The sequence below is a fragment of the Kogia breviceps genome, chromosome 14, assembly GCF_026419965.1.
Source record: "Kogia breviceps isolate mKogBre1 chromosome 14, mKogBre1 haplotype 1, whole genome shotgun sequence".
Taxonomy (NCBI): domain Eukaryota; kingdom Metazoa; phylum Chordata; class Mammalia; order Artiodactyla; family Physeteridae; genus Kogia; species Kogia breviceps.
The window spans coordinates 1435832-1451396 of record NC_081323.1 but is presented as its reverse complement, the minus strand read 5'-3'; the positions used below and the strand labels follow the sequence as shown (position 1 = coordinate 1451396).

General features: G+C 60.1%; 1 protein-coding gene across 1 annotated transcript in view; it reads right to left on the bottom strand.

Moving 5' to 3' along the window:
• The window catches only part of LAMA5 (laminin subunit alpha 5), a 51935-nt gene that overhangs the window by 15843 nt on the left and 20527 nt on the right, over positions 1 to 15565 (bottom strand). The window contains exons 10-34 of the mRNA XM_059036606.2: positions 15257 to 15391; positions 15009 to 15068; positions 9589 to 9729; positions 9370 to 9507; positions 9145 to 9279; positions 8929 to 9063; positions 8707 to 8844; positions 8101 to 8153; positions 7769 to 7874; positions 7572 to 7624; positions 7376 to 7481; positions 6884 to 6983; positions 6558 to 6714; positions 6268 to 6406; positions 5954 to 6096; positions 5767 to 5873; positions 5515 to 5668; positions 4801 to 4961; positions 4588 to 4696; positions 2683 to 2780; positions 2402 to 2603; positions 2180 to 2306; positions 1434 to 1573; positions 540 to 655; positions 250 to 461 (exon numbers count right to left, since the gene is read on the bottom strand). Coding sequence (XP_058892589.1) covers positions 250 to 461; positions 540 to 655; positions 1434 to 1573; positions 2180 to 2306; positions 2402 to 2603; positions 2683 to 2780; positions 4588 to 4696; positions 4801 to 4961; positions 5515 to 5668; positions 5767 to 5873; positions 5954 to 6096; positions 6268 to 6406; positions 6558 to 6714; positions 6884 to 6983; positions 7376 to 7481; positions 7572 to 7624; positions 7769 to 7874; positions 8101 to 8153; positions 8707 to 8844; positions 8929 to 9063; positions 9145 to 9279; positions 9370 to 9507; positions 9589 to 9729; positions 15009 to 15068; positions 15257 to 15391 — 3165 coding nt within the window. The remainder of the gene's footprint in view (positions 1 to 249; positions 462 to 539; positions 656 to 1433; positions 1574 to 2179; positions 2307 to 2401; positions 2604 to 2682; positions 2781 to 4587; positions 4697 to 4800; positions 4962 to 5514; positions 5669 to 5766; positions 5874 to 5953; positions 6097 to 6267; positions 6407 to 6557; positions 6715 to 6883; positions 6984 to 7375; positions 7482 to 7571; positions 7625 to 7768; positions 7875 to 8100; positions 8154 to 8706; positions 8845 to 8928; positions 9064 to 9144; positions 9280 to 9369; positions 9508 to 9588; positions 9730 to 15008; positions 15069 to 15256; positions 15392 to 15565) is intronic.

The window sequence follows — 15565 nt, the reverse complement described above, 5'->3', positions numbered from 1 at the left end:
GCGAGGCCACCCTACCCCCAGCCTGGTTCCACCCAGCTCCGGGCCCCAAGCCCCAGGCAGCTCCTCTGACGTGGCGCCAGCTGGGCAGAAGTGCTGTCTGGTCCCCGGAACCTCCTGGACAACCCCGTAAGGCCTGGGCTCTCGCACACAGGACGTGGCGGGGCCGGTCCACCAGGCTCCAGAACGTGCTCCTGACCACGGTTTCCCGGAGGCACCCCCCCCGGCGCTCCCGGGGACTGGGGTACTCACGCCTGCAGCTGGGGAAGCCCCAGTAGCCAGTGGCACAGCGGGAGCAGTCACGACCTACGACGTGGGCGCGGCAGGGACACTGGCCCCCGAAGGGCTCACACGTGGGGCCCGCGGCGCCCACCTCGTGGCAGCTGCACGGCCGAGCCCCATTGTTATAGAAGAGGGAGAGGGAGGCGGCGGCGCTGCGGCAGAAGGACGACGAGCTGGAGGGGCTGGGGTGAGGGCGGGTGGTGAGGCCGGCTCCCGGCACGGCCCCGACCCCGCTGCCCCCGGCCCCGAGCCTGGCCCACCTGACGTGGTAGCCGTGGGCGGCACACTGGCTGATGAAGTCGTAGGATTTGTCCAGGGGCTCCTCCCGGAAGTAGCTGGGGCTGTAGGCGTCTTCGGGGACCACCAGCACATACTCCTAGAGCACCAAGGCCTGGTCACCTTTCCGCGGGCCCAGCGAAGGGTCCAGGTCGGGGGTGGGTGCCGGAGCCCACCGGCAGGGGCCAACGCCAGGGCTTCTCCGCCGCAGGCCAGGGGCTGGCCGGGCAGCTAAGACACCAGTGGCGACACCACACCCTGGCCCGGGGCCCCAGCCAGGCTGCCAGGTGCTGGGTCCCTCCTGGGGGCCACTCAGAGGGGAGGCCAGCCTCTGCGGCCAAATGGAAGCTTGGGGAATGTGAGGAGGGGCCCAGGCTCCTGGCACCCCGTCCATCCCTTTTTTTTTTTTTTTTTTTTTTTTTTTTTTTTTGCGGTACGCGGGCCTCTCACTGCCGTAGCCTCTCCCGTTGCGGAGCACAGGCTCTGGACGCGCAGGCTCAGCGGCCACGGCTCACAGGCCCAGCCGCCCCGCGGCACGTGGGATCCTCCCGGACCGGGGCACAAACCCGCGTCCCCCACATCGGCAGGCAGATTCTCAACCACTGCGCTGCCAGGGAAGCCCCGTCCATCCCTTTTTGCCGGACGCCTCCCTCTCCAGGGAGGCCATTCTGACCAGCAGGGCCCCAGGGAGCTGCTGGGCAACATCTTGGCTCTTGGACCCCCTCAGGAGCCTCTCGTGATGGGCCTGGAGGTCCCCAGAGGCCGCTACCCCTGGCACCTGGCTCGAGGTTGGGCCACAGCAAGCAGGGGACGCACTCTGGCAGAGTGACCGACAGCGGTACGGCAGGTGCAGGGCAGCTACCAGCCCGAGGACTCACCAGCCAGAGCCAGCGGCCCTCGGGCACACGCACAGTCACGGTGAGCTCGCTGTCGGTCACGTCCAGGACGGCCCGGCCCTCACACACCACCAGGGTGCGGCAGCCGTAGGCGTGCGGGCAGAAGCTGGCGTTGGCGTGGCCTGGAGGTGAGGAGAGGCAGGTCAGTGCCCCCGGCGCACACACAGCACCCGCCCCACGGCCTCACGGCCTCACCCCGGGCTTGGGACACTCCTGGGAGTCACCAGGGAGGAGAGGACCCCAACGGCAGCCCCCACCACCGAGGACCGTGCATCCCTGAACAAGACACGCATGTGTGACCCGCCTGGAGACCCACGTGGCTGGGCCCACTCGTGCCACGTGAATCGGCCGTGGTCACACACGAGGCCCCACGAGGTGCAGGTCCCCGGGCTCGTCAGAGCAGGATGAAACAGACGTGCAGGAACCCGGGTCCCACAGCAAGCCCTCGATCACCCGAGCGCAGGACAGGGTGAACTCTGAGTCACAGCACCGATGTGAGGGGTAGGGCCTGCCACCCACAGTGGGCCCTGGGGCACCTCATGCGAGAGCTGAGGGCAGGATGGGGCACGTGGTCCTGTCACTGCCAGGCAGCGGGCACCGAGCCACGGCCCCTGTGAGTTGTGGACCCAGCACGCGCCCATCCACGTCACGTGTGCTGTCACGCGACGGGCCGTGTGGACGAGACCCTCCGAGAGCCTCCTCGCCCGGGGGTCCGCCCCTCCGCTTACCCTGCCAGACGCGACCCCCGTTGATGAGGACCTCCACGGCGAAGGTGGGGTGGGCCGGCTGGTAGCCGTGCAGCAGGAAGGCATAGCGGCCCAGGGTGGGCACGTGGGTGGTGAAAACCACGGTGCCCTGCGCCGGAGGGAGCGGCTCCGGTGAGTGGGCAGAGGTCCAGGGGTACCAGGGGCTGCAAGTCCCACCCCAGCACCCCCGGCCCCGGCCCGCACCTGGGGGTGGCGCAGCAGCGTCGGCTCCACGTCGGGGTCCGCAGCGGTGGGGGGCCGGGGCTGGGGCCCGGGAGGGGGTGCGCCCGGCGTGAGCGCCTGAGAGTGGGTCAGCGGGAGGCCGGGGGGCAGCGGCAGCACCTGGCAGTCCCTGAGCACCACAGGCTGCGGCGGCTTCGGGAAGCGGGAGGGCAGGCAGGCGGCACTGTGGGGTGGGGAACACGGGGGTGGGTGAGTCCCGAGTCCCGGCCACTGCCCTGGGCTCCCGCCCCCGGCCCCACTACCTGCTGGGGCTGAAGGCGCCATGACTGCTGATGCAGCGGACATGGGGCTCCACGAACTCTGAGCCGAAGGTCTCCGCGGGCACCACGGTGATGCTGTGCTGCAAGGCAGGGGACAGGTGTGGGTGTGGCGGCAAGAGCGGCCCATCCACATCCGCACCCAGGCCGGTCCTGCTCTCTGCACCGAGCCCCCAACCCCAACTCTGCCTGCCTCTCCTCCAGCTGCACAGACCCCAGCCCTCGGCTGTGGATTCTGGGCCTGGAGCGCCTCCCAGCTCCCCCGAGGCCGCTCCTCCTCCCACCGCACTCCACCGCCGTCTGTGGTCACAGGGCCGGGGACCCGGCACAGGCAGGCGCTCAGCGAGCGGGGGTTCGTGAGCAGGCATCTCCGTCCTACACCGTCCACCACGGCAAAGAAACGTGTGTGACAGATACGGTAAAACGTGACATCTCAGGGGGTCTAGAGAAACCCGACAGCGGAGACAGAATACCACGTGACCTTAGCGACAGCTCCATCCATCCCTGCCATGGCGTCGGCCAAAGAGGCAGCACAAAGGAACACCTGTGTGACTCCAATTATAGAAAGTTCCGGAACAGGCAAACTAGGCGGTGCTGTCAGTGTCTGGAGGCGGTTACCCCGGCAGGGGGGCTGGGGGGGCCTGAGTGGCGTCAGGGGTGGGGCCATGTCGCTTCCTGGCCCGGATACTGGGCTGTGGGTACAGCTCCATGGAGAGTCTCAAGTGTCCCAGCCCATGACTACAGCGCCACGTGTGCATGAGAACAGAACTGCAGGGGTTCCGACGTCAAAAAATTACGAGGAAGCAATGTAGCACGCGTTACTTAGGACGTGGAAGAAAGGGACTGACTCCGGAAAGTAGAATGAGAAGACACGCAGATGGGGCGTGCGATTAGGCTTTGTCGTTGCAAGTCTGTTTTCGATATTTGACGCTTTCATACAAATATGTGCATAAGATACTCTGATAAAACTTTTAAAGGCCCAGGGAAATTTTACAGTTTATTGTTCTCTGATGAGAACAATGTCATCCATTTTGCCACTTATCGAATAAACGCGTATACTCGGTTCTGGGCATCAAACTAACGATTAATATCGCTCAGAATGTTTAGTCTTGGGATTTAATTTTCAACTCCGTGAAGCTGACACAGAAGCAAGTTATGGGCTTCCCTGGTGGCGCAGTGATTAAGAATCCGCCTGCCAATGCAGGGGTCATGGCTTTGATCCCTGGTCCAGGAAGATCCCGCACGCCGCAGAGCAACTAAGCCCGTGCGCCGCGACTACTGAGTCCACTTGCCACAACTACTGAAGCCCGTGTGCCTAGAGCCCGTGCTCCACAAGAGAAGCCACCGCAATGAGAAGCCCGCGCACCGCAGTGAAGAGTAGCCCCCGCTCGCCGCAACTAGAGAAAGCCTGCGCACGGCAACGAAGACCCAATACAGCCCCAAATAAATAAATTAATTAAAAAAAAAAAAAAAAAGAAGAAGAAGCAAGTTACCACAACGGTACCAAATCCCAAACTTCAGAACCCATGCTGTGTGGACCCCTTCCTAATTCGGGTCCACAAGGTGTTGTGTTTTTGTAAATTATACCAAAAAGCAGCCTTTCGTTAAGATCGTGCTTCCTACTCCGACTCCAGTGCAACCCGGTCCCCCTTTATGTGACCGCGAGCATTATTTATAAGTAAGTTTACATTTCATACCTATAGGGGAAAAACCCTGCCGGAGGAGGGCTCTGGAAGAACCCCCACCCGATGTGAGCTGAAGGCGGCACTGGTGACGGGCGCCCAGGCTCATCACGTTCTTCCACTTCTGCGTGTGTTTAAAACCTTCAGAAAGACCTAACCCCACGGTGGGGTCCTGCGGCCCGTGCAGGTGAGGGGGCCGGGGCCTTACCAGGAAGAACCGTGCCTGCTCAGCCGTGAGCCGGACGCTGGCCTCCGTGTCCAGGTGGAAGACGGCCAGGTGGCGCTGAGCATCCAGGGCGGTGCCCCGGCACAGGGTGCTGGGGACGGGCAGGGGTGGTCAGCGGGTGGGCAGGGCAGCCCGGGAGCCCGGAGCCCTCCACCGGCCCCCCGGGCTTGAATCCTCTCCCCACTCCCTAGACACCTGTATGGGCAGGGGTGGAGGGTGAGCGCCCCCTGCTGGGGGGCCCGCTGGGGGGTGTGCACGGCCACGTCCACCTCCTGGTGGGTGTCCTCACTGGCGTACTCCACCACCAGGGCATAGGGGCCTGGCTGCGTCACCGCCACCTGAAGCTGGACATCCACCTGGGGGGACAGGGCGATGTGAGGCCCCCGCCCCAGCCCTCCACCTAGAGGACAGGACACTCCTGAACATGGCCCTTCCCACCCCCTCCCGATACAGCCTCGTCCCCCATCTCAGGGCCTGGGCGCCCGCCACCCCTGCTGCCCGGGGCACTCCGCGGCCACTCGGCCTCCAACCTCTGCTCGCTCCGAGCCCCCCTGCCCACCCGTGGCCCGCCGGCCTCATCACCGTAGAGTGTCCGGTGGCTGAAGTTAACCAGCGACCTGCCACCTCCTCACAATAAGCTGGAGGGCTGGGCCACCCGTACCCCGTGTACGGATGAGGCCCCGAGGCACCGACTCCCAAGGTCAGAGCCCCAGAAGGCAGCAGCTGCTGCCCGAGCGGGCGGGCTGGCCTGGGCCCCCAGCTGCGCCGCCCGTGCTCTGCCCGCCGTCACTCTTACCCTGCGCCTGGGTCCTGTCACTGCAACGTGGACACCTCCTCCCCCCCAGGCCACGGGTAGGTCTCCCCAAGTCTTGACCCCGCCCACCCCCGTGGGGTCCGGGGGACACGCACATCTGCGCCCTGGCAGGCGACCAGCAGCGGGTGGGCGGGGCTGAGCTGCTCCGCGGGGCAGGGCCGGGGTAAGCTGTTGCCGTGGCGACACAGGGCCTCAGGCCCAGCGGCGGAGGGGAAGCCGTCCAGGGGCAGGTGGGTGTAGAGGAGGCAGCTGGGGGGGGGGGTGCGCACATTCTGGTGAGCACGGGGCAGGCGGCCTGAGCACGTCGAGGGTCAGGCCCGCCCCCTCCCCCACCGGCCGGCGCTCACTGGTCCCCGGAGCGCTGCGCGTCGGGCCGGAACGTGCAGGGCTCGGTCACCCGCAGCTGCAGGAGGGCCGCCTCGTAGTAGGCGCTGGGCAGCAGAGCCACGTAGTCCTGGGGGGCGGGGGGGGGGTTGGTGAGGTGCTGTGGCCCCCGCCCCGCGCCCTGCCCCAGCCCGCTCAGCCCCGTCTCACCAGAAGCACCCCCTCGGCCTCCACGAGCAGGGCCCAGGCGCCGGGGTTCAGCACGAAGGGCTCCCCGAAGCCCCTCTGGGGCACGGTGACGAAGGCGGGCTCCGTGCTGGGCGGGAAGGCCACGGGCTGGCTCTGCTCTGTGCCTGGGGGCGGGGACAGCAAGCCTCCTGGACGCGGCAGGGCCACCCCGGCCGCACCTCCCCCAGGGCCAGCGGGACGGGCCTGGCCTCCCACCCACGTGCGGGGACGAGGCGGGGCTGGCCGGGGCGAGGCGTGAGTGGGGCGGGGCCCAGGGGGGAGCCCCCCGCACTCACAGTTGGCGCAGGTGGCAAACTTGCCCTGGTCGCGCACGGAGACCCGCCCGCTCACGCTCGCGGGCCCGCGGTTGACGTATCGGAAGACCAGCCGGAAGAGGTCAGGGGAGGCCACGCTCAGCCTCGCCACGATCCTGGGCTGCGGTGGGTAGGGGTGGGCGTGGAACACCGGGGCTGCTCCTCCCCGGCCACTCCCGGCCCGGCCCTGGGACCTCGGGGCCCGCCCGCCCACTCGGCCAGCCGCAGCTGGCACTCGGCCCAGCCCCAGAACGGAGCAGCTCTGCACCCACCTGGATGGGTGCCATCTGCGCGTAGCCCCTCCAGCTGAAGCTCTCGAACTCGAGAGGGTTGAAGCCGAAGCGCACGGCGTGGCCCTCGGGCGTGGCTGCCTCCTCCAGCTCCAGGCGCAGCTGGTGCAGGTCGGGAAGGTAGTGGTCCTGCGCCGGCCTGGCCACGGCAGGGCCGGTCAGGGCAGCTGGCATCCGGTCTGGGCAGGTTGGGCACCGGCCCCGCCCGCTCACCAGGGCCCCCAGGGAGAAGCCCGGGGGACAAGCTGCCGCCCCAGCCCGCTGCCAGCCCGCCCGCCTGCCCGCCCGGCCGGGGCCGGGGCACTCACTTGCTGCAGGTGGGGCCCTGGGTGCTGGGGCGGCACAGGCAGGCGCCTGTCCTCGGCTCACAGCCCTGTCCCAGAGCTCCGCCAACGTCGCACCGGCAGCCTATGGCGGGAGGGAGCAAGTCAGTGCGGCCAGGCCCCGCCCGGCCTCGGCGCTCCACCCACCCTCCCCCAAGAGCAGCTCTGCTGAGAGGCAGCCTCATCTCCCCCAGGGGCTGTCTGGGTCCCTGGACAGCAGAGGCTCTGAGTCCAGGGGCAAGGGATCAGTCAGTGACGCCTGCCACCAGGGGCAAGGGACGGAGGGGAGGAGCGCCAAGGGGTGAAACCTGCCTCCTCACTCCCATGGCCAGTACGGGTCTGGCCGGGCATCTAGAAGCAGCTCGGTGAGCGCCATGCAGTGCCCAGGCCCTGGCTGGGTCCCTGCCCCCTCTGTCCCTCTCTGGGCCTCAGCATCCCCCAGGATGTGGTCCGAGCGCCGCATAAGCGGCCGCTTACCACGGCAGCCGAAGTAGTCGGCCTGGTCCAGCCCGAAGAAGCCGTCCTTGCAGGCCGCGCAGGTGTGGCCGCACACGTGGGGCTTGCAGAAGCACTGGCCGTTGCCCTGGGGGCCAAGGGAGAAGGTGGGACCAGGCAGGGGAGGGTCCCTACGCGCGGCTCCCCCAGCCCCCAATATCTGGGCCCTCAGACTCACCGGCTGGCACTCAGCAGCTCCACCCAGTGTGCCCCTGGGGTCACAGCTGCAGCCTAGGGGAGGCACAGAGTGGGCCTGAGAGCAGAGCAAGGGCAGCAGGCCCTGGACTCCATCCCCGCCCCGGCTCTGTGGAGCCAGCCCACCCCCTCCCCAGGGGTCTCCCCCAGCACCCCGACACCCACTCCGGGCAGACTCACGGGTGCAGCCCTCAGGGTTGCTAGGACTCAGCCCCCAGAACCCGGGTTTACAGCGATCACAGCTCGGCCCCTGCACGTGAGCCCGGCACCTACAGGGGACGTGCACCTGGGAGAGGACGAGACCGAGGGTCAGAGTGGCTCCCTGCCCTCCTACCCACAAACCCTCATCCCTGGAGCCCTGTCCTATCTCTGGCATGACCCTGCAGTGAGGACAGAGGAGCGGCCAGGTGAACAAATGGGCTCTGAGGTTGCCAGGGCCACCGAGCAGCTGAGGAAGTGATGGTCCCTCTGGAAGTGATAGCCTCGGCCCCAGAGGGCTGACCTGGGCTCACCTCAGGAAGATCATGATCGGCTGGGGCCAGGCCAGCAGGGTGGCAGGAGCCAGCTGTGGAGAGATGCCCAGGCCACCGTCATTACTCGGTCACTGACCCCGACGGCCAAGGGCTTCCCGAGGCCTGGCCAGGACCCGAGGCTCCATGGGAGCCAACACACACGCCTCCCACACATGTGAACAGGCAAGAAATCACGTGTGCCTACGTGCCCTGGTCCCCGTAGCTGTGAGGGCATGTGCCCTCCCCCACCACACAGCACGTGATTATGAACATGCAATGAGCACAGACAACAGGCAAACACGTGTGAACAGTCACGTGAGCACACAGCACGTGAACAAGCACGAACAGACACAGCACATGACCACATGCAATAAACAAGCACGTCCAAGAACCATGTGGAGATACGCATGGACATTCACAGCACGTGAACACACATGCACAACACACGGACACTTGTGAACACAGCACGTGCACCATATGAACACACGTGAGCGCACACAGAGCACAGGGACAGTCATGGGAACGTGCAGCATGTGACATGCAAAGCACCTCACACACACACACACACACACACACACACACACACACACACGGCACCAGACTCACCTTCGCAAGAGGGGAAGTTGTAGGCCCCGGGCACACACATGTCACAGCGCAGCCCCGTCACTCGGGGTCGGCAGCTGCACTGCCCGCTGTGGGGGTCGCAGGCTGTGTGCAGGGAGCCTTCGGGGGAGCAGTGGCAGGCTGGGGGAGGGGGGAGGAGAGCGGGGTGTGAGCACGCGGCGGGCACACGCCCTCCCACGCCTCCCCTCCCACCAGGGCACTCACGGGCACAGTCGGGGAAGCCGTGGAAGCCTGGGCTGCACTCCTGGCAGGTGGCACCCGCGTAGTTGGGGTGGCAGCGGCACACGCCGCCCACCCCACACAGCTGGTCCAGGGCACCCCGGGGGTCGCAGGCGCAGGCTGCAGAGGACTTGGGGTCAGGCCCTGGGGGCCGGCGATGGCCCTCCCACCCCGCCCGGGGCCCCCAGGCCCTCTGCTCACCATGGCACTCGGGGTAGCTGTGGTGGCCCGGGCGGCAGCGGTCACAGCGGGGGCCGTCAAACTCGGGTCGGCACGGGCAGCGGCCAGCGTCATCGCAGCCCTCGGGCAGGGTCCCCGTGGGGCTGCAGCCGCACACTGCGGGGCCGAGAGGCGCACGGTGCCCTGAGCCAGGCAGGCCGAGACCCCGGCCCCCCTCCCGTCCCCCACCAGGGGCGCTGCGCTCACGCTGGCAGAGGGGGAAGTGGAAGTAGCCAGGGGCACAGCGGTCGCACGCTGCCCCCTCGAATCCCACCCGGCACGTGCACTGGCCCGAGTCGCGGTCACAGGTTCCATCCACCACGCCGGGGCTGGAGCACTGGCAGGCTGCAGGGAGGAGATGGTCACAGAGGGGCTGGGCTCCTGGGATCCACAAGGGGACGGAGACGAGCATGGAGCTGGACTCACGCTGGCAGCCCGGGCCATAGAAGCCCGGGGCGCAGAGCTCACAGTGCGTGCCCTGGAAGCTGGGTTTGCACACGCAGCGCCCCACCCGTGGGTCCTTCCGGCAGGCGTTGCCCTGGGTCCCGGCGGCGCTGCAGTCACAATCTGGGGTGGGGTGGGGGGGAGGAGTCTCAGGGACCCGTGGACCCCAGCCACCCACCCACCCCCCAAAAAACCTCCCTTCTCCACAAAACTCCTTTCCTTACACTTGACACTGCACTCATGCAAAACGAAAAAGACTTTAAAAATCCCAACAAGGGAAAACTTATGTTTTGGGAAAACAGTGGCATGAGGTGAAATCAGGACCACTACACGTAATTAGTTGTGTATAACGTAGAAACCAAGTCAACTGCAGGCATTGACACAACCAGAGAAAATGCAAAAACAAAATCATAACAAGGTGAAAAGAAAATTCTAGTCTTCATAAATAATTCTGGGGATTAGGAATAAGAAAGAAAAAGTGTGCTAAATGTCTTAACTGATGCACAAAAAGGGGGTAATACTATTTTTTGTTACTGACATGGAATAACGGTTCAGTATTTGTCAAAGCATAAGGGTAACCTCGGGCCAGACCAGAAGACAGAAACAGAACTTGCAAACCCTTGGAGAAGAAAACACAAACCAACCAAAACACGTTTCGTTGGTCAATACAGCAAAAGTTGGGAAAGGAAAAATTTAAGCAGAATGAGAGAAATGATACAACTGGGGCAGGTGTGAGCCCAAATTGACAGCAGCCACAGTCCCTCTGCTGGGCCACATCTCCTCTCACGAGATAAACCCAAAGGCATCAGTTGGACTCTTGAAGGAGAATCCAGTCACGTCCTTCTGAAAGAATGCACCTTGAACCAAGGATTTGGACAGGAAACAAAGAGCTTCCAGAAGGGAGAGTGGGTGGCACAGACACAGAGAAGGGGAGCATGGAGCGTGGTGAGCCCAAGGCACAAGCATTCATGGAGACAAAGAGGGATGTTGTGTGTTGAGAAAAAGGACTTGCCCCAAGAGATGTAGCATACGCAAAGCTTGAAGAGCAGGATACATATGGTCCAGGGGTGCTGGAAACTAAAACTATCGTAATTGGGAGGAGAATTTGGCAAAACCATTGTTGTAGAGAGAAAAACTGAATACACTGTTCCCAGAATGTGACAAAAATTAACAGCAGAGTGGGTTTGGACTTGCCTGGTGGTGCAGTGGTTAAGAATCCACCTGCCAGTGCAGAGGACATGGGTTCAATCCCTGGTCTGGGAAGATCCCACATGCCGCAGAGCAACTAAGCCCATGCACCACAACTACTGAGCCTGTGCTCTAGAGCCCGAGTGCTGAAACTACTGAGGCTGCGTGCTGCAACCACTGAAACCCATGCACCTAGAGCCTGTGCTCCACAACGAGAAGCCACCGCAGCGAGAGAAGCCCACGCACCACAACGAAGAGAAGCCCACGTACCACAACTAGAGAAAGCCCATGCACAGCAACGAAGACCCAACGCAGCCAAAAATAAATACATAAAATTTTTAAAAATAATAATTAAAAATAAATAAAATCTAACCATGATGCAGTAAAACTAGGACTGAACCATCAAAATAAGGATGGAATGGAAACCTAACCACCTGAACTGACAAACGCTGTTCTAAACAACTCAGATCAAAAGGAAAATGAAAACTGAAATGATAGTGTTTAGAAAGGAACAGCTGTGAGAACCCAGCATATCAACCCTATGGGACAGCTAGCCAAAGCTACACTCTGAAGCAAATTTATAGCTTTAACCCAGGGTTTCTCAACCTTGGCACCAGTAACATTCTGGCCTGGATAACTCTTTATTGTGCAGATTGGGGCTGTCCTGTGCACTGTAGGATATTTAGCACGATCCCTGGCCCTCACCCACTAGGTGACAGTGGCACCCCCCCCCCCCAGTTATAACAACCAAAGCAGTCTCCAGACATTTTCCTGCAGAATAAAATCAACCCTGAGTGAAAGAAAATGCTTTAAACCTTTTGTGGATACTTAAGAGAGACTAAAAATAATAATTAATTCAAGAAGCTATAAAAATAATAATTCAAGAAAACGTACAAAAAGACAAATACTGTATGATCTCACTTATAGGTAGAATCTTAACCCCCCCGCCCCCCCAAAAAACACACACACACACACACACACACACACAATTGAGTTCATGGATATAGAAAACAGATTGGTAGTTGCCAGAGGTGGGGATTGGGGGTTGGGTGAAATGGGTGAAGGGTGTCAAAAGGTGCAAACTTCCAGGTATAAAATAAACAAGTCATGGTGATGTAACGTACAGCATGGCAGCAGTAGTTAATAATAATCTGCTGCATGATTACAAGTTGCTAAGAGATTAGATCTCCAAAGTTCTCATCGTGAGAAAAAAATGGTAATTATGTGTGGTGACAGACATTAACTAGACTTTCTGTGGTGATCATTTCACAATATATAAAAATACCAAATCGTGGTGTTATATACCTGAAACTAATATAATAACGTATGCCAGTTATACTGCAATGAAAAAAAGAAGGAAAGATGGTTTTAGTTCAAAATTTTCTATATTAGGACTTCCCTGATGGCACAGTGGTTAAGAATCTGTCTGCCAATGCAGGGGACACAGGTTGAAGCCCTGGTCCGGGAAGATCCCACATGCTGCGGAGCAACTAGGCCCCGTGAGCCACAACTACTGAGCCTGCGCATCTGGAGCCTGTGCCCCACAACGAGAGGCCACAACAGTGAAAGACCCGCGCACCGCGGTGAAGAGTGGCCCCCACTTGCCGCAACTAGAGAAAGTCCTCACACAGAAACTAAGACCCAACACAGCCAAAAATAAATAAATAAATAAATAAATATTTTAAAACTGACTTGTTAGAAGTAACTTCTAACAAGCTTTTAAGAAATTGATAATTCCTGTGATTTAAAAAAAAATAAATTTATTCATTTTTGACTGCATTGTGTCTTCGTTGCTGCATGCAGGCTTTCTCTAGTTGTGGCGAGTGGAGGCTACTCTTTGTTGTGGTGCATGGGCTTCTCATTGTGGTGGCTTCTCTTGTTGCAGAGCACAAGCTCTAGGCGCACGGGCTCAGTAGTTGTGGCTCGCGGGCTCTAGAGCACAGACTCAGTAGTTGTGGTGCACGGGCTTAGTTGCTCCGCGGCATGTGGGGTCATCCCGGACCAGGGCTCAAACCCATGTCCCCTGCACTGGCAGGCGGGCTCTCAACCACTGCGCCACCAGGGAAGCCTGATAATTCCTGTGATTTTTAAACTGCTCTGGAGCATAATGAAGTATGGATTGTTTTTCAAGTATTCTACAAGATGAATTACAAAACCAAAACAAGATGGTACCAGAAAAACAACAAGAAGGCTTTCACCCAGCCTCACTCACGAATATAGACACAAAACGTTTATGTTCAATGCCGGGTCCACAGTAGGAAGGTTATTAGTAGAATTCATCCTACGGTTCACAGATTAAAAGTGAAATGACACACCAGCACAATTACCGAGGGCTCACCAAGGGCCAGTGGAGAAAGGAGGGATTTTCAACAGTTTATACCAGGGATTGGCAAACTTCAGTCCAAGGTGCCTGTGCCTGGTTTATAAAGTTTTATTGGAACACGGCCACGCCCGTGCACTTGCACATGGTCCATGGCTACTTCCAAGCAGCAACATACAACAGCAGAGCTGAAGCTTTGCAACAGAGAACACAAGGCCCTCTAAGTCTAAAACATTTACTGTCTGGCCCTTTTCAGAAAAAATCTGCTGACCCCTGGTTTACCCCATGATGGAAAACTAAACATTTAAACGTCAAAAAGAAAACCGCCAAAGAACCAAGAGATATGCGAATAGTTGGGCTTAGGGACCTCCACTGAGATATGACTGAGTCAGACACCAGGAAGAACCAGGTCAACAGATTCACGTGAAAAAAATAACAGGAAGGGCAAATTACCCACCGGGAGAAAAGCACATGATGCGTGAGGAACAGATAATATAGTTAATACAGAAAAAGCTCATAGCAGCAAACGAGTGAAAAGAAAACTGAGCCACAACCTCGGATGGGAAATTCACAAGGGAAAGCAACAGGAGTCAAGAAACACAAGAGAAGATTCAACCTTGGACCTCCCTGGCGGTCCAGTGGTTAGACTCCGTGCTTCCACTGCAGGGGGCACGGGTTTGGGCCCTGGTTGGGGAAGTCCTCTACATGCTGCATTGTGTGGCTGACAAAAATATACGTATAAATGAGTAAACAAAATATATTCGTAAGTAAATACTCAGGCGTTATTAAAAAAAAGGAAGATTCAAATGAGACAAAGAAACGCAGCTAAAACCAAGGAAATACCAAATGCCATCTGATCTAAGACACAACCAATTATAGTACACACCACTATTTTGTACTGCCATGAAAGGAAAACACCAGCCAATTAGACATCAATAAGCAGTCAACTGAAAGGCGCATCCCAATTCCAGGAAAACCGAAAAGGGGGAAAGGGAACCAATGAGAAGATTTCTGCGATAATGAACGTCGCCACGTAGTGACAGCAACACCCAACACACATGACGCGGCCGTTGCCATTCCACCCGGTAGACGATTTTATGTCAGGAGAGCGGTTTGGCAACCTGCAGCCAAGAATGTCCATGAACATGCACGTCTAGTGACCCAGAGCCTTCTTCTAGGAAAGTGTGCTACAGAAGGAGTTAAGAATTCATGGACGGGCTTCCCTGGTGGCGCAGTGGCTGAGGGTCCGCCTGCCGATGCAGGGGACGCGGGTTCGTGCCCCGGTCCGGGAGGATCCCACGTGCCGCGGAGCGGCTGGGCCCGTGAGCCGTGGCCGCTGAGCCTGCGCGTCCGGAGCCTGTGCTCCGCAACGGGAGAGGCCACAGCAGTGAGAGGCCTGCGTACCGCAAAAAAAAAAAAAAAAAAAAAAAAGAATTCATGGAAAGCTTTAGCTACAAGGAGACTTACTGTAGTGTTATTTTTATAAAGTCTGGAAAGAACCTAAATTTCCAAGAATTGAGAGCAGGTTAGGCAAGAGCTACATCTGTCTGCACGACGTGGAACACGAAATGATGTGTTTACAGGATGGTGTGGGCGGAAAACGCAATTACACAACAGGTGCGCAGCGCCCATGGATGTTTATAAAAACAGCATGCACGCAGAGGGAGGAGGGGTTGTTTGCAGGAGATGCGATTCTGCATGACTCTCTAGCTTTCTACTCACCTATGTTTTTGAAGGTTTTCTAGCATAAATAGGCAATACTTGCATGAAATTAAAAGCCGCCAAGACACGGTGAACAAAACGGAAATACCCGCTGTGGACCTGGGTGTGGCCCCTCTTGCCCCACAGCTCCAGTGGGGCCCAGGGCAGGACGGAGGCCTCGGGGGACACTTACTCACAATCTGTCCGGCCGGCAGCACCTGCTCTCCCGTGTCATTGTGAGAGGAGGGCACCGCTGAGGAAGGAGACAGCAAGTGTCAGCCAGGATGGCTCAGTGCCTGGCCGCCCGTGTCTCTCGGCATCACCGGAGACGCGGGCAGGACGAAAGAGTCCCCCCGGGGTCCCCCGCCCCGGCTGCAAGCCCAGCAGGCGGGGATGCTCAGGGGCTCAGGGCCTGCCCCCGCCCCCAGGCCGCGCCCTCACGGTGGCAGCGCGGGAAGCCGCTGAAGCCTTCGGCGCACGCATCGCATCGCGCCCCCGTGAAGTTCGGCCGGCAGTAGCAGCGGCCCGTCAGGTCCTCACACGTCCCGTCCGTGAAATCCGACTCGCAGTCACAGCCTGGGCGGGGGCGGGAAGTCAGGGGAACCCAAGTCCAGGGCCGGCGGGCCCCGCGAAGGGGCAGCTCTGCCTCCCCAGCCTGGGAGGTGGGACGAGAGCCGTGGCCTCCCACAGAGCCGCGAGGGCCCCCAGGACATCCCGAGCTGGGCAGACCCTGCTCCTGGACACCCCTTG